This window comes from Tamandua tetradactyla, chromosome 5 (assembly GCF_023851605.1).
Source record: "Tamandua tetradactyla isolate mTamTet1 chromosome 5, mTamTet1.pri, whole genome shotgun sequence".
Classification (NCBI taxonomy): Eukaryota; Metazoa; Chordata; class Mammalia; order Pilosa; family Myrmecophagidae; genus Tamandua; species Tamandua tetradactyla.
The window spans coordinates 146,089,858-146,114,021 of NC_135331.1; the positions used below are offsets into that span (position 1 = coordinate 146,089,858).

A 24,164-nucleotide genomic window follows, 5' to 3' on the forward strand; every position below is an offset into this window, starting at 1 on the left:
TTACGAATACACATAGGCATATGCACATGTATGCAGTATATTCACATGCACACAGTAAAATAAAGGATATTGAACATAAGCAAATCCTCTTGGGCGGCGAGTGTAGAAGTCAAGTGGAATGTAAACGTCTACTATGGGACCATACCGACCAAACTCACGGCGCAAGTCCTCAGGCCTGAAGTGTTTTAGAAATAAGGCAAAGAAATATGAACAGCTGTATTAAAATATTTGCCCCTAGAAATCCAGTTGAAACTTTAAATTTTAAAAAGAACATGCGTTTTCTAGACTAGCATTACCTAAAATTTTCTCTCATAAGAATCACCTGAGGTTTTGAAAGGAAGGAAAGAAAAAACACAAATTTTCAGGTTCCCTCTTAGAGCTTCAAGATTCTTAAAGAGGTGGATTAGAAACTGGAAATCCGTGTTTTTACAAGCTCCCCAGGTGATTGCTATGCTTAGTCAAGCTCGGGAAACACTGACCCAGCACATCTGCCTTTGAAAGCTATTCCCAGTACAAGGCTTCACAACCGTCAACTGACAATATAAAAAATTCCACTTACTCATTAAGAATACATTCATTTGTTTCATGTTTATGTTCATATTGTTTTCAGAATGCAAGAAATGGATTCAGTAAGTAGGTTTCTAAAGAAGACCTATATTATTTCCTGGGCTTTAAAGAAAAATGTATGTTTTACTATTAAACATAAAACAAAATTACTGTATTCTTAAACATGACAAGCATATTAGAGCCCCCTATGTGCCTTCTACTGTGATAGGTACTGAAGAGAGAATATCGAAGAAATAAAATGCATGATATGTGTCTTCATGGAGTACACAACTCAGCTGAAAAGAAAAAATAGGTATCAGTAATAGCTAACAGTTATATCATAACACTTAGATGCCAGGCACTGTTCTAAGATCACTGAATTCTCACAACCCTATGATTGTTTACATCTGAAGGCACAGGCAGATCAGCTCATCTAAAGCTATTGAGCCAGTAAGTGATAAAGCTGAAACTAAACCATCTGTCTGACGCTAGTCTGTATTCTTAACCACTAAACCCTACCACTTCATGGGGATCTCAGGGATTCAGTATCAAGGTATGGGCACATATGTGGCTCAAAAAATAATAATAGCACATCATAACATACGGCACATCATAACACTGCACACAGAAAAGATTCAAAGGCAGCCACAAAGCTCCTAACTTGGTCAAACAGAAGGAAGGTGATGTCAATGAGGAGAGAGAGTGGAGAGGCAAAAGAAGCTTTCAAGTTTAGAAATGCTGAGTTTGAGATGATGGTAGAACATCTGTTCTAGTTTGCTAGCTGCTGGAATGCAATATACCAGAAACGGAACGGCATTTAACAAGGGGAATTTAATGAGTTGCTAGTTTACAGTTCTAAGGCCGAGAAAATGTCCAATTAAAACAAGTCTATAGAAATGTCCAATCACAGATATCCAGGGAAAGATACCTTGGTTCAAGAAGGCCGACGAAGTTCAGGGTTTCTCTCTCAAGTGAGAAGGCAGGCACATGGCGAACATGGTCAGGGCTTCTCTCTCGGCTGGAAGGGCACATGGCGAACACTGCGTCATCTGCTAGCTTTCTCTCCTGGCTTCCGGTTTCATGAAGCTCCCAGGGAGGCATTCTCCTTCTTCATCTCCAAAGGTCACTGGTTAGTGGACCCTCTGCTTTGTGGTGCTGCAGCATTCTCTGCTCTCTCTGAATCTCCAAAACGTTTTCCCTCTTACAGGACTCCAATAAACCAATCAAAACCCACCCAAATGGGTGGAGACATGTCATCACCTGATCCACTTTAACAACCACTCTTGACTAAATCACATCATCCAGGAAGATGATCCAATCACAGTTTCAAACATACAGTGTTGAAAAGGGATTAATTTGCCTTTATGAAATGATATTTTGATTAAAACATGGCTTTTCTAAGGGGCATACTTCCTTTCAAACCAGCACAACATCCAAGCAGTTCTGTAAAAAACTGAACAATGTGATTATACAAATTATATTAATTAATTTTATTGGTTTTCAAGAGTAGAAGTTAATGATTAAGGCTAGAGATGTGGAGTTAGGACTCAGTCTTAAAAGATTCAACTGACTAAGCATCCACTATATGCCAGGCCCCACAGCTGATATAAGACTTCCTTTATTTAATACAATAACATGCTTGTCTGCCTTCCTTATTAGCTTTGAAGAGCAGTGATAATGTTTATTTTTTTGTATTTTTTTCTTTATTAGAGAAGTTTTGGGTTTACAGAACAATCATGCATATACCATATACCACTCTATTATCAACTTGCATTGGTGTGGAACATTTGTTGAAATTGATGATCGCACATTTTTATAATTGTACTATTAACTACAGTCCATGTCTTAATTTAGGGTCTACTGTTCATGTAGTGTACTTCCATTTTTATTGTTACTATATATACAATCTAACATTACCCCTTTTAGTCACATTAATATTTATATTATATACCACCATTACCAAAACATTTCCAGCTGACAATATAAAGATGCCCAATAGGAACCTTGTACATTTTAAGCCTTAACTTCCCATTCCCAAACCTCAACTCATCCCCTGGTAACCTATACTCTAGATTCTGACTCTATGAGTTTGGTTATTCTAACTATTCCAAATCAGTGAGACTGTGTAATATTTGTCCCTTCTGTATCTAGTTTATTTCACTTAACATGTCTCCAGAGTTACTCATGTTGTCACATGTATCAGGACTTCATTCCTTTTTACAGCTGAATAATATTCCATTGTATGTATATACCACATTTGTTTATCCATCCATCAGTTGACGGACACTTGGGTTGCTTCCATCTTTTGACAATTGTGAAAAATACTATGAATATTGATGTGCAAATATCTCTATGAACCCTTTCAATTTTTGGGGGTATATACCTTGTTGGGGGATTGTCGGGTCATATGGTAATTTTATACATAGCTTTCTGAGGAACCACCAAGCTGTCTTTCATAGCAGCTACACTATTACACATTCCCACCAAAATGAGCAAGTGTTGCTATTTCTCTGTATCCTCTCAAACACTTATTTTCCATTTTTTTTTAACAGCAGTCATTCTAATGGTTATGAAATGGTATCTCATTGTGGTTTTGACTTGTATTTCCCTGAATGGCTTAGTGAGGTTTCATGTGGCCATCTGTATATATTCTTTGCACAGACATAATAGGTTCAGGTGTCAACTTGACCAGGTGATGGTGCCTAGTTGTTCTGTTGCTGTGGACTTAAATCATCAGCATGTGAATTTCATCTAATCTAATCATGTGGCTGATTAGATCTGTAGTCAGCTAAGGGACGTGCCTTCTCAATGAATGAGGCTTAAAAGGAGAAGTCAGAAGAGAAACAGCTCAGTTCAGCTCAGCAGAACTCAGCTCAGAGCTCAAAGCAGCTCAACCACAGACATTTGGAGATGCAGAAAGGACACGCCTCAGGGAAAGCAGTTTGGATCCAGAAGCTGGGAGGGAAGACCAGCAGACATGGCCTTGTGCCTTCCCATATGACAGAGGAACTCAGATGAAAGCTACCTGCCTTTCCAGAAGAACTGTAAATTTGTAACTAAATAAATCCCCTTTATAAAAGCAAGTCCATTTCTGGTATATTGCATTCCAGCAGTTTTAGAAAACTGAAAACCATCCAAAGTATACAATCAATGGTTGACAGTATTGTCATATAGTTGTGCATTCATCACCGCAATCTATTTGAAATTTTTAATATTTGTACTGTTAATCACAGTCATAACCCACCACATGATTTACTGAGTTACAGAGTCTTACGTTTTAACCTCTGGCTTTCCTTCTGGTGACATATATGACTCTAAACTTCTGCTACCGACTACATTCATCCACAATTCAGCAATGTTAATTATACTCACAATAGTGTGTTACCATCACTTCTAGCAATTTCCACTCATTTAAATCCAACCTAATTAAAAATTCTGCATATCTTAAGAAACTGCTTGTTTGGATGTTTTTGATGATTAATTCAATCTTTTTACTAATAATTGCCTTCTCTAGATCTTCTATTTCTTCTTGAGTCAATGTAGATAGTTTGTCTCTAAGAATTTGTTCATTTCATCTAGGTGATTTAATTTACTGGTGTTTAGGTGTTTATAGCATTCTCTTATAATGCTTTCTTATTTCAGCAGAGTCAGTAGTAATGTCCTCCATTTCTTATTTTCATTATTCATATCCTCTTTTTTGTCAGTCTAAAGGTTTGTCAATTTTATTGATCTTTTTTAAAGAACCACATCTCATTGTGGTTTCCATTCTAGGTTACTGGTGAGGCACAACATTTTTTCATACTAATTGGCCATCTAGATTTCAATTTTCTACTGGGAAATTAAACTTTTACTTAATTTGAAGGACTTTTTCTACATTACAGATATTAATTCTTTATAGACTATATATTTCCAGTGATATTTAAATTATTAAACAACGTGAATGACAAATATTGGCTGCACTCGGAGGTGCTATGCACTAACCCTTTAGTGATAGATCCCTGGATCATAGAAAGTGGGGGGCTTGGGAGGGTAGCAGGGCATTGGGGGAAAACCTCAGAGAAGCAGCTCCAGGTATTAAAGTATTTTAATGCTCAGTTCAACCATACCAATCATATTAAATGAAGATATCTGCACTGTACTTGCTGCAAATATTTTCTCCCAGATAATTATCTACCTTTGATGGTACTTTATTTTGCAGAAGTTTTAAAGTTGTGATAATTATCAACCTTTTCCTTTATACTTTTTAGGTTTTGCAAATTTTTTAGGCCCGGCATGAAGTTTGTATATATACAATATTTTCCTCTAATATTTTATAACTTTATTATGTGCTTATTTTTAATGTAGCTGAGATTTATATTTAAGCTTATTTTGCAAAATTTCAGAAACAAAATAAGCAGAACATTATGATGAACCTCCATATAATCCAATACTCAATTTAAATAATTATGAACATTTTTAAACTTTTTCATTAATTAAAAAAATTAACAAACAAAACATTAAGATATCATTCCATTCTACATATACAACCAGTAATTCTTAATATCATCACATAGTTGCATATTAATCATTTCCTTAGAACATTTACATTGATTTAGAAAAAGAAATAAAAAGACAAAACAAAAAAATAAAATGATAACAGAGAAAAAAAAAGATTATACATACCATACCCCTTACCCCTCGCTTTCATTTACCACTAGCATTTCAAACTAAATTTATTTTAACATTTGTGCCCCCTATTATTTATTTTTATTCCATATGTTCTACTCTTCTGTTGATACAGTAGCTAAAAGGAGCATCAGACATAAGGTTTTCACATTCACAGAGTCTCATTGTGAAAGCTATATCATTGTTCAATCATTGTCAAGAAACATGGCTACTGGAACACAGCTCTACATTTTCAGGCAGTTCCCTCCAGCCTCTCCACTACATCCTGAACAATAAGGTGATATCTACTTAATGCGTAAGAATAACTTCCAGGATAACCTCTCGACTCTGTAATCTATCAGCCATTGACACTTAGTCTCATTTCACTCTTCCCCCTTTGGTCGAGAAGGTTCTCTCAATCCCTTGATGTTAATTCTCAGCTCATTCTAGGGTTTTTCTCAGTCCCATGATGCTGAGTCTCAGCTCATTCCAGGATCTCTGTCCCACGTTGCCAGGAAGGTCCACACCCCTGGGAGTCATGTCCCATGCAGAGAGGGGGAGGGTGGTGAGACTGCTCATCATGTTGGCTGGAGAGAGAGGCCACATCTGAGCAACAAAAGAGGCTCTCTTGGGGGTGACTCTTAGGCCTAAATTTTAAGTAGACTTGACCTATTCTTTGTGGGGTTAAGTTTCATGTGAACAAACCCCAAGACTGGGGGCTCAGCCTATAGCTTTGGTTGTCCACACTGCTTGTGAGAATATCAAGAATTCAACTTGGGGAAGTTGAATTTCTCCCCACTCTCACCATTCCCCAAAGGAGGCTTGCAAATACTTTTCCAGTCACTGATCAAATCACTCTAGGAGTCATCGGAGCATCACTCTGGACAAACCAACAAAATCTCATGTCCTACCTGAGATTCCAAGTACTTATGACATTCAATCAAACTATCTACATGAGTTATATTAGGAAATGCTCTAGTCAAAATATAAATTTTGTAACAAATAAACATTTTTTTGCTTTACTCTCACACATAAGGTGACATTTTAAAGCATTAATTATCATCTATTTTCAGCACCCTGCAATAATGACATTCCTTTGTTCTTCCTCATGCAAAAACATTTTTAAAATTTGTACATTGTACATTTCACTATCATTATACACTCTAGGTATTCCTAGATTATACCATCTCAATCTTTACCATCTATCTTTCTTTCTGATTTCATTTATGTCCCCAGCCCTACTCCCTCTATCATTCTCACATGCAGCTTCATTCAGTGTTTTAACATAGTTATATTACAGTTAGGTAGTATTGTACTGTCCATTTCTGAGTTTTTATATTCAGTCCTGTTGCACAATCTGTATCCCTTCAGCTCCAATTACCCAATATCTCACCCTATTTCTATTTCCTGATGGTCTCTGTTACCAACGACATATTCCAAGTTTATTCACCAATGTCGGTTCATATCAGTGAGACCATACAGTATTTGTCCTTTTGTTTCTGGCTAATCACACTCAGCATAATGTCCTTAAGGTCCATCCATGTTGTTACATATTTCATAACTTTATTCTGTCTTACAGCTGCATAATATTCCATCTTATGTAAATGTCACAGTTTGTTTAGTCAACTGTCTGTTGATGGACATTTTGGCTGTTTCCATCTCTTGGTAATTGTTAATAATGCTGCTATAAACACTGGTGTGTAAATGTCCATTTGTGTCCTTGGCCTCGTGTCCTTTGAGTAGAGACAGCATATAGATGGGTCCTGTTTTTTAATCCATTCTGCCAGACTATGTCTTTTGATTAGAGAGTTTAATCCATTAACATTCAGTGTTATTACTGCATGGGTAGTACTTTCTTCTACTATTCTGCCTTCTGGGTTTTATATGTCATATCTAATTTTCCTTCTTTTTACCTTTACTCCTAGTCTTCCTTTCTACACTCTTCTCCACACCTCTCTCTTCTGTCTTCGTATCTGTCTCTAGTGTTCCCTTTAGTATTTCTTGCAGAGCGGGTCTCTTGGTCACAAATTCTCTCAGTGATTTTTTGTCTGAAAATGTTTTAATTTCTCCCTCATTTTTGAAGGACAATTTTGCTGGATATAGAATTCTTGGTTGGCAGTTTATCTCTTTTAATAATTTAAGTATATTATCCCACTGTCTTCTCGCCTCCATGGTTTCTGCTGAGAGATCTGCGCATAGTTTTATTGGGCTTCCCTTGTATGTGATGGATTGCTTTTCTCTCGCTGCTTTCAAGATCCCCTCTTTCTCTTTGGCCTCTGACATTCTGATTATTAAATGTCTTGGAGTATGTCTATTTGGATCTATTCTCGTTGGGGTACACTGCACTTCTTGGATCTGTAATTATAAGTTTTTCATAAGAGTTGGGAAATTTTCAGTGATAATTTCCTCCATTAGTTTTTCTCCTCCTTTTCCCTTCTCTTCTTCTTCTGGGACACCCACAACACGTATATTCATGCGCTTCATATTGTCTTTCAATTCCCTGAGTCCCTGTTCATATTTTTCCATTTTTTTTCCTATAGTTTCTGTTTCTTGTCGGATTGCAGATGTTCCGTCCTTCAGTTTTGAAATCCTATGTTCTGTCTCTCTAAATCTACCATTGTAGGTTTCCATTGTTTTTTTTCATCTCTTCTACTGTGTCTTTCATTCCCATAAGTTCCGTGATTTGTTTTTTCAGACTTTCAGTTTCTTCTTTTTGTTCCCTCCTTGCCTTCTTTATATCCTCCCTCAATTCATTGATTTGGTTTTGGATGAGGTTTTCCATGTCTGTCTGTACATTCTGAATTAATTGTTTCAGCTCCTGTATGTCATTTGAATTGTTGGTCTGTTCCTATGACTGGGCCACATCTTCAATTTTCCTAGTGTGATTTGTTATTTTTTGCTGGTGTCTAGGCATTTAATTACCTTAATTAATTTATTCTAGAGATTGCTTTCACTTCTTTTATCTAGGGTTTTCTTGCTGGATGAATTTGTTGTCTATCTGTTCTTTGACATTCTGTTCAGCTTTATCTGGACCTTTAGCTTAAGTTTTGTTTACCAGAGGAGAATTTTTCAGTTCTTGTTTTCTTGTTTCTTGCCCTGCTTTTGTGGTGCCTTCCTCCCCCCGACACACACACTTAGGAGGGTCTACTTAGATATTATATACCCCAGCCAGATTTTCCCAGACCAAACTGGCCTCCTATCAGGAGGAAAGAGTCACCTACATTGGTTTTCCCTGAGGGTGAGACCCAGCAGGCTGAAAGACTTTCCTGTGAAGTCTCTGGACTCTCTTTTTCTTATTCTGCCCAGTATGTGGCGCTTGTCTGACTGCAGGTCCCACCAGCATAAGATGATGCAGTACCTTTAACTTTGGCAGACTCTCCCTGCTGGGGGCGTGGTGGAGACAGAGGAGAGGTTGTAAGCTGGTTTTAATGGCTTCAAATTACCAAGACCTGGGGTCTGAATTCCTTGATGGAGGGATTCCACGAGTTGGGCTTCACCCCTCCCCTGGGGAAAGCACAGGCTCCAGACAAGCCCCCAAAGAGCTCACTTCTGCCTATGCCTGGGGCAATTGCAGCCTGAAAAGTCTTGGTGCTGTATCCAGAGGCAGTCAAGCCTTTGTAGATACACTGCCACAAAAACCTGTTTCCTTCTTTTTTTTCCCCCTTTTTCTGTCAGTCCTGCCCCCTTGGCGCCGGGGCAAAAATGAGCAACCTCCACTTTGATCAGGTTCACCTAAGCTGGGGGCCTATTTTTAGTAGTCAGAATTTGTTAATTAGTTCCACAATTGGCGTTTGATTGTGCCCAGTCCCTGCTGCTGGTAAAGTCCTTTCCTTTCCCCTCTGGGAAGTGGCCTGTGGGGGAGGGGCGCTTGCCGCCACAGCTTTGGGAACTCATGGTTCGTGGGGGTGCTCGCAGCCGGTCCAGCTGGTCCAGACTGGGGTACGCTGTGTGTCTGGTCACTGACGTGGCCCCAGGAGCTGTTCTGTACTGTTTCTGGTTATTTAGTAGTTGTTATGGAGGACGAACTAAAACGTGTACATTGTTAAGCCGCCATCTTGACCCGGAACAATTATGAACATTTTGCCATTTTTATTTCATATATACTTCCACCTAGTTCCCACCACCAGTCAACTATTTTTTTAAACTTTTTATTGCAGTATCATATACATAAATCATAATTCCCCATCTTAATCATTTACAATTACATAATTCAGTGTTACTAACCACATTCACATTATTGTGATACCATCACAAATATTGATTACCCCAACTTCTCATCATCTCAAACAAAAACTCTATACCCATTAAGCAAAAATTCACTCTTTCCTTTCCCCTTCTTCCCACCCTTCCCCCCAGCAACCTATACTCCACTGTCTGTATGAAATTTGTTTATGTATTTCATAAAAATGAGATCATAAATTACCTGTCCTTGTGTGTATGGCTTATTTCACTTGGCATGTCTTCAAGGTTCATCCTTATAGCATGTATCATTAATCCTTTCCACGTGCTTATAGGCCATTTGTCTATCTTCTTTGGAGAAATGTCTATTGAAATCCTCCACTATTTTTTAATTGGGTTGTCTTTTTGTTGTTGAGTTGTAGCCGTTCATCATGTATTCTGGATAGTAAGCCCTTATTGGATACATGGTTAGCAATTATTTTCTCCCATTCTGTATCTTGTCTTTTTACTTTCCCGACAAGTGATGTACAAGTTTTAAATTCTGATGAAATCCATTTGATTTACTTTTTCTTTTACTGCTCATGCTTTTGGTATATCTAAGAAATCACCACCAAACCCAAGTTTATGGTGGTTCCCCACTATGTTTTAAGAATTTTATGGTTTTAGCTGTTATAGTGAGGTCCTTGACCCATTTAGAGTTCATTTTTGTATGTGGTGTGCAATAAGGGTCCACCTATTCTTTTACATATGGATATAGAATCACCCTGTTGCCATTTGTTTAAGAAATCTTTCTTTTCCCAAGTAATATATTTGGTGCCCTTGTCAAAAATCATTTGGCCATAGATATATGGGTTTATTTCTGAACTTTCAATTCTATTTCATTGGCCTATATGTCTATCTTTGTGATGGCTTGGAATTGTGTACCCCAGAAAAACATGTTCTTAATCCATTCTTGTGGGTGTGAAGTTATTGTAAATAGGACCTTTTGATAAAGTTACTTCAATAAAGGTGAGGCCCACCTCAATCAGGAATGGGTCTTAATCCTATTCTGGAGTTCTTTATAAGTAGAATGAAATTTAGACAGAAGGAGAGAAAGCCACAGAGGGAGCAACCAGAAGTTGAACATCTTTGGAACCCAAAGTCAAGGGAGAAACCAGGAGACACCACTATGTACCTTGCCACGTGACAAGCTAAGAACCAAGGGTAGCCAGCAGCCAGCACCAGAATGGCATAGTCTTCAGGAAAAAAGCATCACCTTGATGATGCCTTAATTCGGATTTTTTCCTAATCTCAAAACTGTAAGCAACTGAATTTCCATTAAGCCAGCCATTGCATGGTATTTGCTTGAGCAGCCAAGGAAACTAAAACAATATTCATGGTGGTACCACACTGCTTTGATTACTGTGGCTTTTTAGTAAGTTTTGAAATCAGGAAGTATAAGACCTCCCACTTTATTCTTACTTTGCAATACTGATTTGGCTATTTGAACCCCCTTGCAAATGCTTATGAATTTGAGGACTGGCTTTTCCATTTCTGCAAAAAAGGTTGGTGGGAATTTAACAAGTATTGTACTGAATCTGTAGCTTGCTTTGGGTAGTACTGACATCTTAATACTAAGTCTTACTATCCATGAACACTGGATATCTTGCCATACACTTATGTCTCCTTTAACTTCTTTTTGCCGATCATTCAATTTTCATGATATCCTTTATTTTTTTCTTTGCATTTTCCTTCATCTCCTTGAGCATACCAAGGATTACCTTTCAAAAGTGCTTGCCTACTATGTATACAGTCTGGTTTTCTTTGTCAAAATTTTCTGGATTTTTATCCTCTTCTTTTGAATGGGCTATCGCTTCCTGATTCTTTGTCTGTCTTTTGTAATCTTTTGTTGCACACTGTATATACTTAAAATGCTAACTCTCAGATTTATTCCCTAATATGTCTGTTTCTTCAGTTTGTAACCAGCTGGTGATATGACAGATTTTCTTGAGTGTGAGGAGATACAATCAAGCAAATCTAGGCAAAGAAACCTTTCACTATCTTTGCAAATTGGCTTTGCACTGGCTGGTGCACTCCCTCAGAGTTCAGTCCTCCTATCAGGAAGGTCAACCCAAGGCAAATGAAAAGTGTATGGTTCTCCTTGTCTTTTCTTGAACTGTGTCATTTCCTAGGCTTCTGCCTGCTGGTTGCTTTAGGAGTTCCACTGTTTACAGGAGTCTGAATAGCCCCTTTATTTCCTAGGAGACAAACCTTTTCCTCCCTCCTGGTTCTTCCACTGCAGGACTTAGGCCTTTTGCCTTAACTGCTTCTTACACAGCTTTTATTGCTTCAAGGTGCTTTTATTTGGAAGGCAAATTCCAGGAGGGGGGACAGGTTAAATAAGTTTCCCAGTCCGGCTTTCCCAAGGGCAAGGACCCACAAGAGCAGGGACCCACATAGGGAGCTGTGACTGGATCCAAACTGCTCTGGGGAGATGTGGAAGAGGCCATAAGGGGCACCACGAGTTGCCTCCATGCTTTCCAAAGCTGTGCTTTCTGGACTCAGCCCTTGCCTAGCAAATGCAATAGCCCAACTGTCCTCCACAGCTCTGAGGAAGCATACCATTTTTAAGTTTCCTCTGCCACTTTTGTCTGAGGCAGGTCAGAAAAATGGCCACACTCAGAGCTGGGCTGCCAGCTATTTGAAGTAGCTAATCAAAAACAGTGATCTCCCCAGATCTTGAGGAACTGGATTTTTATGTCCCTTCCTGGCACCAATGAGCTAATCAGGGGCTGGACCCCACTGCTGCCTGCAGTGTGAATGGGAGATGGGTAACAGTAAGCACCAGACAGAGAAAGCAGTTTACTGTAAATTATCAGTTTCTTCCTCACACTCTTCACTGGAAGCTGTACAATGTTGTACAGGCAGGAACTGTGTTTAATAGTTGTTTTGGTGGAGGGACTGACTGATTTCTGGAGCATCCTACTCCACCACCTTCCAACAATCCCTACTATATCTTCAATAAGTCTTGAAGTCAGGTAATATAAGTCCTCCTACTTTATTGTTCTTTTTCAAGATTATTTTGACTATCTTAGAACCTCCATGTATCTATATAAATTTTAGTATTAATTTGTCAGTTTCTATTTAAAAAAGAAAAAGTCTTTTAGTTAGAATGCCCGCCTTCCATGCGGGAGACCCAGATTCGATTTCCCAGACCACGTACCCCCCTCCTCAAAAAGAAAAAGGCTTCAATTGAATTGTCTTGAACTTATGGATCATTTTGGGAGAGAACGGACAACTCTGCAGTACTGAGTCTTCCCAATTCATGAACGTGGTATATCTATCAATTGACTTAGGTCATCTTTAATTTCTCTTGGCAATGTTTTGTAGTTTTCAGTGCAAAGTTTTTTGCACATTTTTTTGTTAATGTACAGAAATAAAGTTTATGTAAACTTACCTTGTACCCTGATAATTTTCTTAATTTATTATAGTTTTTTAATTGTTAATTCCACAGTCTTTTCTATATAAACAAACATGTTGCCTAAGAATGGATACAGATTTATGTCTACCTTTTCAATTTTCATGTATTTTTTATTCTTGCCTTTTGCACTGGCTAGGACCTAGAATAAAATGTTAAATGGCTGATTAGAGTGGACATCCTTGCTTTGTTCCTGAACACAGGGGGAAAGCATTCAGTTTTTCACCATTAATTACAGCATTAGCTATAGGTTTTTCATAGATGTCCTTTATTAAACTGAGGAAGTTCCCTTCCATTCTTTGTTTGCTGAGACTTTTCATAATGAATGCTATTGAATTCTGTCAAAGGCTTCTCTATAGCACCTCCAAAACAAAGGTTCTTAATCAGTGCTCACCAACTTGATGTTAAGCATCAAAATGGGAATGCTGTATTTGGGATTTGGCTGTGACTGCTCCATTAATAAACTGTACTTGACAGCTTTTAAAAATTGTCTACAGAATAAAAAAGACATTAAACATTGATTTTTTCTTGATTCACATTTTGTTTCACAAATGAAAAGAAGGATAACACTATAAAATTTACACTTTATTGATAAATCTTTCTTTAGTTCATGTGCTCAACTTTCATGCCCATTTATGCCATAATTCCATAATATCTTAATGATGGCTTGTGCTCTATGTATATATCAAAATACATTATCAAAAAAAATTTTAATAAAAACTGCTTGTTATATAAAACTATCATTCTTATTAAACACAATTTGAAATATATTTTCTTCTCAGTTTTATTTTCTCTATATAGTTTTTCTTTCATTTTTTATATAATTGAAGTCATAGTATATCTACAGTTTTCTACCCATTTTTGTTCTGTTTAACATTTTATCCCAATGCCTTCTTCATAGGTATACTAATAACTTGCACCATATACCACCTTGTACAGAAAATTATAAATTTTACTTGTGTGTCTATGTAAGGTGTTGACAAATAGATTTAGAGAAAAGACGTAAACACCAGCATAATCTTCTATATGCTAACTAAGGTACATTAACCAATTCAAGGACTATAGTTGTGAAATATATCTATATATCAAATATTTAACATTTACTCCTTATAGACAACAAAGTTTACATCTAATGATTCTACTATCAATACCACTTACAAGCTGTGCAATATTATGTAAGCTATTTAATCTCTCTAAATCTCAGTTCCTTATTTCTAAATGGGGAAAATAATGAATATACAGTATAGGGTCACTATGAACATTTAATAAGGTTGTACATAATTATGTACAGAGTTTGGCACACAGTGAGTACTCAATAAGTGTTAGCTAGTATTATTTTTGGTTCATTAATTTAATTAGCCTCCCCCAGTTTGCTTACCACCCAGTGGCAGAGCTAAAAAGTAGTATAAAAAAGGTAAAACAAATCAGTACATTTCAATTAGCAGTCTCAATTAGTAAATGTTGGATTACTGAGATCAAAGCCCAGGTCATCTGCAGACATGTTTTATTTGGCCTGTACAACATTTAAATACTGAACCATATGAAACTGCCAATACTTTAACACTCTTTAACTCTTCAAAAATGGCCATTCCATATGATTCAATTTTAATAAACGCCAATATTGTGAAATTACGAGTTTAAACACACAAATCCAGATTCCTGATTTTTCTTGAAAATTAGGAAGATTTGGCAACATTGAGTCCAAATTTCCACAAGGCAGCTATCAGTTGGAGCTTAATAGCAGCTGCTCCCCCCACCCCTACACTTCCCTCTCTGTAGGTGCACAGGTTATTTTCCATTTGCTACAGTCCACATTATCCTATTTTGCCTTTAAACAGCACAGCTTCATTCATTTATATTACCCTGGCTGGTCCCTGTTGGAAGCATCTCTTCTTTTTTTTGTAGACAAACTGGAGATGCTTGATGCTTGTTCAGTTTTCAGGTGGTCTATTTAATTTTAGGTTCTGGAGTTGCGTGTGTTGTGTGTGTGCGTGTGTGTGTTTTTCAAAGCCAAATTATAAATTTTGCTTGTGTTTCTATATAAGGTATTGACATAAATAGGTTTAGAGAAAAGCTGTAAACACCAGCATAATCTTTTAAATGCTAAGGCACACTAACCAATTCAAGGACCATAGTTGTGAAATATAAATATATATAAAATATTTAACATTTACTCCTCATAGATAAATTATGATGATTACTACAAGACCATAGGCTCTAGAGTCAAGCTTTCCTTTATGTACAATAACGTGATATTGCATACCGAGAGAGGTTTTATGGCAGGGGAGGAGGTGGGGGTGGTAAAGTGAGTAAATCAAGTGAAAATGACTATCAATGCCCCCTTTTTCCTCTAGCTCCTATTAAAGAAGAAAATGCTATATGAAGAAGTTATTCCTTAAGGTCTGTGTTTAGAACACTATGTAGAAAGAAATTATCAAAAGGGGGCGGAGTGGACTGGGAAAATCAGAATCAATGAGGGAAGTTTATCCAAACCATGTTAAAAAGAGTGTTTATATGTACTCAGAACTTGAAAGAAGAACGCATAAAATCTCAGTCGCTTAAGTTTTACTTTATATACAGAATAAAATAGTGTAAAGAACAAATTTTAACCAGCCCCACCTGTAAACTGATCGGGAATGAAGGCAAGGAAATAGTAAGGCCCAGGGTACGCATTATTTAGAACACATCTTTATCATTCCTAGGTCCTCTAGGCAACTAGTTCCTCTAGGCAGCTTAAGTCGCGCAGCCTTACCGGGCGTACTCGGGAGGGGATGGCGACAAAGGGCCTGAAACGAGGGCACACACATACGGACACCCCCCGCCAACGGAAACACTCACTTATAGAGGCGGGCGGGACCGCGGCTGCCGAGAAAGATGCACCCTGTGCTCCGCCGACTCGCCAGGAGAAGACGTGCACGGGCCCGCTGCGCGCCGTGCCGAGGGCGCCCAAAGCGCTGCGGGGCCCGACACCGGTCTGCGTCGCGCCGGGGCGGAACGTCGGCAACGAGGGCGAAAGCGCGAGTCCCGCCCAGGCCCTTGGGTCGCCCGAGGGCTCACACCTCTCTGGGAGGGTCGCCTCTGCGGACAAGCGCCCGGTAGAACCGCCGGGCCTCGGCCCAGGCTTGGCGGCGCGGCCGTTACCCGGTCCCTCCCCCGCGTTGCCGACCGGCGGCCGCGGCCGCTCACCTGGTGGCATCCGCGACGTTCCTGACGAACAGGGAGGTGTTGGGGGGCCTCGTGTAGCGAGACATGATCTCTTCCTCCGCTCCCTCGGCGTCCGCCCGCGGCCGCCGGGCTCGCTCAGTCTCCCGCCGCCGCCACAGCAGCTCCGCCGGCCCCCGGCGCGACCCCCTCCCCTCTGTCCCGGCCCCTCCAGCGCGCAGCCGCAGAAGCCGGCGCAGAGGGGGCGCAGGGTGGCGCGCGCTGGCCGGTGCGCCTCGAGTGGAGTGGGGACGGGGACCGGGACGTGCGCGGGGGCGGGGCGGGAGTTTGAGCGAAGTCGGGGAGGTGCGGCGGTAGACGGCCCGGGTCCGAGAAGGTCCGAGGAGAGGACAATGCGGGAAGTTCGGTCCAAGGGGAGGCGTGGGGGAGAGGGCTAGGAGACTGAGGGGCCGGCGGGGAGTGGCCCAGCGGGTAGGGGAGGCAGGCGGACGCTTGAGAGTCTTGAGACTGAAGGGTGGGGCGGGGTGGGGGGGTGGGTAGGAGTCGTTAAACTGCGGAGCGGCTGGACAGCCACCTGGGCTTTTTCACCGCGCTATCCTCAGCTTAAGATCTTGGCAGTTATTAGGCCTCCTTCCCAGCTAGTCTTAAGTCTTAGGCTTTCTAACTATTTAGTGTTTTCATTCTTCATTCATTCAGGCATTTCTTTCCATACCTACTTAGAGCACAGTGTTCAGTTGTGAATACATCCATTCAGATATTGCGTGCCTGCTACGTGGGAGGCACTGTTCTAGGTGTGGGATAGAGCAATGAACAAAACAGGCCAAGTGCCAGCCCTCTTAGAGCTGACTTTCTGGAGGGAGACACACAATAAACGAATGAACAGATGAATTCGTGATGTAGAAGAAAGCAATTAAAATGCAGTAGCAATTAAGCAAATTTTAAATATCCTCTCTCCCTCCTGCATAAAATGTCCACAGCCTTTTCTCCTTATACCCCTTCTTCCTTCAGGGTCTGGACGGTAATCAGGTAATTCATGGTTATTAATAGCACCCCCTTTCACTCTCAGTAGTGGTAGAGGTTTGGAGGATAAAATATATGGTGACCCTATCTAGCTCACAATCCTCTCAAAGGCTGAGAGAGGTTCCCAAGTTCTGCAAAAGCTTCTGAAACAGTGACTGTTCATTCATTGAAAAAGAGATTGCTGCAGCACAGTAGGTATAGGACTAGGCTGAAACACAATGCTGAAGGGAAAAAGTCAAGAGTTTCTATTCTCATAGAAACCTACATTTTAGTCGGAAGGCAGAGGCTAATAATTACACTAATAAAGATACAACTATGATAATGACTATACAAAGGACTATTTTGCCGACAGGGGACCTTCTGGGGGTGGAAAGCAGAATCAGAGGGTCACTAAACTTTTCCCTAAAGAAGTTTTAGAGAGATTTGAAGAGTAGGTGCACTGGAAAAGGCTTTGAGGCAATGTAAGAAATGAAAGGAGGCAAACAGGAGCACATTACTGAAGAATAGAAAAAGAGGCTGGAGGGCAGGCAGGGGCTTATAATATGAATGTTTGGACTACTGACTCTATTAGTTACCTAGGGCTGCCATAGCAAATTATCAGAAATTAGGAAGCTTGAAACAAATTTATTCTGTTACAGTTCTGGAAGCCTGAAGTCTGAAATTAAGGTGTCGGACACACTCCCTCTGCAAAATCAAGAGGAGACTCCTTCCTTGCCTCTTCACCCTCTGTGACTTTAGGCATTCCTTAGTTTGTGGCTGTATAACTGCATAACTCTTAAGTTCTGCCTCTGTCTTGGCATGGCTTTCTCTGCATCCTCTGCTGTCACTCATAAGAACACTTATCATTGGATTTAGGTTACGCCCCATTAATCCAGAATGATCTACTTAATAACATTTGCAAAGACCTTTTTTCCCAAGTAAGTTCACTTGCACAGATACCCAGAGTAGAACTTGGAAGCATCTTTCTGGAAGTTACCATTTTAACCCACAACACAGACTTTGCAGAAAGAAGAGAATAAGAGACTTGACCTCCAGGACAGTGAAAGTTATTTAAAGTAGGGGAAAAAATAGGTTACCAGACTATATATACTAGGAACCTATTTAGTTATAAATATATGTATCTGTATATACATGTATTTTTTTCTGGCAAAGGAGTTACACCTGATTTTTCACTTTGTTCTTACCTTTGAAACTGTCAGGTTTCACCAAAAATAGTGGTAACATAAACAACATAAAATTTTAACCACCTCAAGTGTACAGTTCGGTGTGTTAGTCACATTCACAATGTTGTGTGACCATCACCACCAAACATTACTAAAACTTTTCTATCACCCCACATAGAAACCCTGCCCCATTAAGTATTAACTCCCCATTTCCTCACCCCACTACCTGTACTCTACTTTCTGGACCCTATAAATTGTCATATTCTAATTATTTCATATTCTAATATATCGGTGAAACCATACATCCAGCTTATTTAACTCAACAAGGTCCTCAAGTTTCATCTATGTTAGAGCATGTATTAGAACTTGGGTCCTTATTAGAGCTCAAGTCCATTGTATGCATATATCACATTTTGTTTATCCATTCATCAGTTGATGGACACTTGGATTGCTTCCACCTTTTGGCCATTATGGAGAGCTATGAATAAAGGTGTATAAATATTTGAGTCTCCACTTTCAATTCTTATAAAAATGTAGCTAAAAGTGGGATTGCCTGATCATATGGTAATTGATTGTTAACTTTTTACTGAACTTTTAGTTTTCCACAGTAGCATCATCATTTTACATTCGCACCAACAATGTGTGTGTTCCTATTGTTCTGCATCCTCGCCAACACTTATTTCCCATTTTTAAAAAATAATAGGCATTCTGGTGAATGTAAAGTATCTTGTGATTTTGATTTGCATTTCCCTAATAGCAAACGATGTTCAGCATCTTTTCATGTGCTTTTTGGCCATTTGTATATCTTTTTTTTTTTTTTTGGAGAAATGTCTAAGTCTTTTGCCCACTTAAAAAAATTAATTTTATTTATTCAAACTCCATATCCACCAAACATACATTCCCTCTGCCAATTTTTATAATTAGGTTGTTTGTCTTTCATTGTTGCATTCTGGATTCTGGATATTAAATCTTTACATGTTCTGGATGTTAAAATCTTAACATGTTCTGTATATTAAACTTTCATCTGATACATGATTTCCAAATATTTTCTCCCATTCTATGAAATCTTTTTATTATTTTTTTAATAATGTCCTCTAATACAGAAAAGTTTTAAATTTTTACAACGTCCAGTTTATCTACTTTTTCTTTTGCTGCTCATGCTCTTGGTATCTTATCTAAAAATTCATTGCCTAAATTCAAAGTCCTGAAGATGTTTCCCTATATTTTCTCCTAAGAAGTTTATAGCTTTTTAGCTTTTCTAGTTAATTCATTGATCCATTTTGAGTTACTTTTTATATATGGTATGAGGAAGGGGTCCACTTTCATTTTTTTGTATTTGAGTATCTAGTTTTTCTAGTAACACTTGTTGAAGAGACTATTCTTTCACCATTGAGTGGACTTGGCACACTTAAAAATCAATTGGTAGGCCAAGCCCTGATCTTAAGGCTTGCTCTTATGAAACTTACATCTGTAATGGAGAAGCTAAGCCTATGTATAATAATGCCTAAGAATTACTTCCAGAGAACCTCCTTTATTGCTTAGATGTGTTCTCCCTCTCTCCCAAAGCCAAATTCTACAAGTAAAATTATTACCTTCCTGCCTGCTTGGGACATGGCATCCAAGGATGTAAGTCTCCCTGGCATGTGAGACATGACTCCCAGAGATGAGCCTGGCCCTGGCACTGCAGGATCAACAATGCCTACCTGACCAAAAGGGGGAAAAGAAATGTAACTTATATTTTAAATATCAGTGGCTCAGAGATTTCGAATAGAGACAAGAGGCTATTCTGGAGTTTACTCTTATGCAAGCTTCAGCTAATATTGCTAATTACCATGGTATGCCAAGCCCCAACTAACAGTATTCCTGTAAACCCTAAAGAATACCCAGGGCTCTATTTGATACTATAAAAATTTCACTCACTAAGTTTATTTTTCAGAAACCTATAACCTCCGGATGGTTTCTACGCCAGATAAGCCCTGAAACCCAGAGTTACCAGTCTCTCCAAGAGCATCAATCAGTTGCATCCCCTACCCCATACTGCCGAAACCCCTTTTCAACATGAAGTTAGAATAACCATTGCCCAAATATCCCTAGAGAGTTGAGAAAGGATCAAAGAAGGAGGAGCTATGTCAAGAAGATAGGATTTAACAAAGGAGAATGACTACTGAATCATTATATTGATATCTCTTTTTAGTCTCCAGTTTCTTAGAGCAGCTAGAAGGAAACACCTAGAGTGGTAGAAATTGTAACCCATACCATACATTGTAATGTATTCTAAAACTACTTGTTAAAATGTACTTTGAAATTTATTGCTTTTTTGTATATATGTTCTATTTCACAGTAACAATGATAAAAAAACATCTATTGGACATAGATGTGTGGGTTGATTTCCGAACTCTTAGTTCTGTTCCATTGTTCTATATGTCTGCCCTTGTGCTAGTGCCACACTGTTTTGATTACTGTGGCTTTCTATAAGTTTAAAATTGACAAGCATGAGCCCTCAAACTTTGTTCTTTGTTTTCAAGATAGTTTTGGCTATTTGGGACTCTTTGTTCTTCTATATGATTTGATAACTGTCTTTTCCATTTCTGCAAAGAAGGTTATTGGAATTTTGATTGGGATTGCATTGAGTATGTAAAAAACTTTGGGTAGTATTGACATCTTAACCATATTAAATCTTCCAATTCATGAACATAGAACATCTTTCCATTTATTTAGGTCTTTAATTTCTTTCAGCAATATTTTATAGTATTCCACATATTAAGTCCTTTGTATCCCTGGTTACATTTTTTTCCTAAATATTTTATTCTTTTAGTTGTTATTATAAATGGAATTGTTTTCTTGATTTCCTTCTTGGCTTATTCTTTGCTGCTGTATAGAAACACCACTAATTTTTGTGTGTTGATCTTATGCCCTGCTGCTTTTCTGAATTCATTTATTTGCTGTATAACTTTCTTGTAGACTCTTCAGGATTTTCTATGTGTGGGATCAGCTCATCTGTGAATAGGCATAGTTTTTCCCCTCCTTTCCAATTTAAATGTCTTTTATTTCCCTTTCTTCCCTAATTGTTCTGGGTAGAACTTCCAGTACAAGGTTAAATAGCAGTTATGAAAGCAGGCATCCTTGTCTAGTTCCAGATCTTAGGGGGAAGCCTTCAGTCCTTCGGTGTTGAATATGATGTTAACTCTGGGTTTTTCATATATGCCCTTTATCATGCTGAGGAAGTTCTGAAGTGATTTTTATAATTGGAAAAGCAACAGAAAGTTCTTTACGATTTGAAAAAAAACTGTTTTTGTAGGGGTATGTGAAAAGAGAAAGTAGATGGGGAGCAGTTTTTTCTGTTCTTATTGATGGAGATATCTGAGGAAAAGGTCTTAATCTGTAAGGGAGGTTCAATCAGAGACTTGAATTTTAATGGGAGTTGCAATTGACTTAAATTGTGGAATAATAATTAAATTACATAAAAATATAAGCTCTTCCTGTTTCCAAATATTAATTGAGGCAGCTGAGGATAAATAAGTGTAAGTAAACTGCTCTCTGGCTGAAGACCTGAGCCGGGGAACACTGGCTGGCCTGAACAATTAAAGAATGTGTTACACGTGCCAGGTTTTGGTCAGTGTCTTGACAAGGCCCTTAAACCAGGCGAGATGAAGCTGCACTTTGCCTTTCCCTTGACATTTTAGGAGGCTCCTTAAGAAGTGGGGAAATGCTTAGACCAAGACTAAATATGCTGCCTGTGACCAAACTCAAAATCATGTTCATATTTACCCCAAGTCCTAGAACTTAGCTAGGTGCCATTTAAAAAATAGTAAAAGTATGGCTTTAAAGCACCAACGCCTTTAAAGTATGTGCCCTACAGGCTTAGAAGAGTCAATGTTCTGTTCAAATTGCCAGATAATTCCCAAGTTGTCTACCACTGACAAAATCTGGCAGTTGTTTAATCACTTCAGTCCCTTTATGACAGCAGAGTTAAATGTTTTATACTTTGCAGCAACTAGTACTTCCTTTCCATTTAATTCATTTTAAAAAATGATGGTTTACTTGCTGCTTCTTAATTTTTTTCCCCAAGAGAGATAGATTATGATTTGAAAGTATTTTAGAAAAATGGATACGGTCTTTTCTCATTTAAATACTATCATTACTTTACCTCACTTTTTGTCAAAAGTAAGCAGATTTTAACTTTTCTTTGAAATCACAGTTCCATAAAGAGTATAGCAAGAAAACTTCAAAATCTTTTTTCAACTTGTTAAAATTTGTCTTAAGGGATAGATCTTCAAAATTGGTAGTACGTAAATTATGTTTAAAAGAGATGCACATATGAATTTATTTCTAATGTTTGGGTGCTTAATCCTGAGACCCATCTCCGGGAAAATTTCTGGTCGCCAGCTTGTCACTTAAATCCAAGCAGTTCTGACTTTCCTCCTCATTCTCCAATCACTCTTCTTCTATACAGGCTGTCTCTTATTATCTTTGTCACTTGGGAGCATCTATTAGAAATGGTAAACAGGAGAAACACAACTCTGTCAATTTCATCAGTATAATTTTGGGGTGAGGAGTTTGAAAGTAGAAAAATACTGTTTCTGGGTTATTAATAAAGTTCAAAATTCAAGGCTATCCATATTTCTTTTTTTTAAAATATTTTTATAGACAAATCTTAACATACAAACATACAAATTCTTAACATACAAACATTCCATACATGGTATGCAATCAGTGGCTCACAATATCATCACTTAACTGTGTATTCATCAGCATGTTCATTTCTTAGAATATTTGCATCACTCCAGAAAAAGAAATAAAAAGAAACAAGAAAAAACTCATACATACAGTACTCCTTATCCCTCCTGCTCATTGACCACTAGTATTTCTATCTACCCAATATATTTTAACCTTTGTCCCCACTATTGTTTATTTTTATCCATATTTTTTACTCATCTGTCCATACCCTAGCTAAAAGGAGCATCAGACACGAGGTTTTCACAATCACCCAGTCACATTGTAAAAGCTATATCATTATACAATCATCTTCAAGAAACAAGGCTACTGGAACACAGCTCAACAGTTTCAGGTTCTCCCCTATAGCCGCACCAATATACCATAAACTAAAAAGGGATATCTATATAATGTGTAAGAATAACCTCCAGGATAACCTCTTGACTCTGTTTGAAATCTCTCAGCCAATGACAGTTTATTTTTCCTCATTTCTCTCATCCCGCTTTTGGTCAAGAAGGCTCTCTCAATTCCATGATACTGAGTCCTGGCTCATTCCAGGAGTTCTGTCCCATGTTGCCAGGGAAATCTACACCCCCGGGAGTCATGCCCACGTAGTGGGGGGAGGGCAGTGAGTACATCTGCTGATGTGGCTTAGAGAAAGAATCCACATCTGAGCAACAAAAGAGATTCTCTGGGGGTGACTCTTAGGCCTGATTTTCAGTAGACTTAGTTTATCCTTTGCAGAAATAAGTTTCATGGGGTGAACGTCAAGATCGAGGGCTCAACCTATTGATTTAGTTGTCTCCTCTGCTTGCAAGAATATCAGAAATTCTCCAAATGGGGAAGTTGAATATTTCCTCTGTTCTCCCCAGTGCCCCAAGGGGACCTTGCAAATAATTCTTTATTCACTGCCCAAATTACTCTGGGATATATTGAGACATCACACTAAAGCCTGGACAAACCAACAAAGTCTCAAGCCTTATTCAAGATTCCATGTACTTATGGGATTCAACTAAACTGACCGTACAAGTTAAACCTATTTCTAATTGACATAGATGATCGTCTAGAATACCAAGGGTGGTTTAAAATACCAAGCAACAATTATTTGTTGTTCTAAATTAATTCTATATTTACTTTATGCATAAATATAGAATGTGGCTGTATATTATGACCCGTTCTATTTCGTAAATAGGTCAAAGTAGGCTAATTATCAGGTCTACACTCAAGAAGTCAAATCATGAAAGAAATAGATTTTAATCAGATTAACTAATTAATTTTGT

The 24,164-nt window shown here is 38.5% G+C and overlaps 1 protein-coding gene and 1 long non-coding RNA gene across 3 annotated transcripts in view; both read right to left on the minus strand.

The window, feature by feature from the left end:
• The window catches only part of SRSF12 (serine and arginine rich splicing factor 12), a 42,863-nt gene extending 26,676 nt beyond the window's left edge, over positions 1-16,187 (minus strand). Inside the window, exons 1-2 of the mRNA XM_077162398.1 lie at positions 16,013-16,187; positions 69-175 (exon numbers count right to left, since the gene is read on the minus strand). Of these exons, the coding sequence (XP_077018513.1) occupies positions 69-175; positions 16,013-16,077 (172 nt within the window). The 5' untranslated portion in view covers positions 16,078-16,187. The remainder of the gene's footprint in view (positions 1-68; positions 176-16,012) is intronic.
• Positions 16,188-20,874: 4,687 nt separating this feature from the next.
• Positions 20,875-24,164, minus strand: part of LOC143684953 (uncharacterized) — a 41,446-nt gene continuing 38,156 nt past the window's right edge. For both annotated transcript variants that reach the window (XR_013176281.1, XR_013176282.1), the window contains exon 5: positions 20,875-22,658. This is a non-coding gene — a long non-coding RNA (uncharacterized LOC143684953). The remainder of the gene's footprint in view (positions 22,659-24,164) is intronic.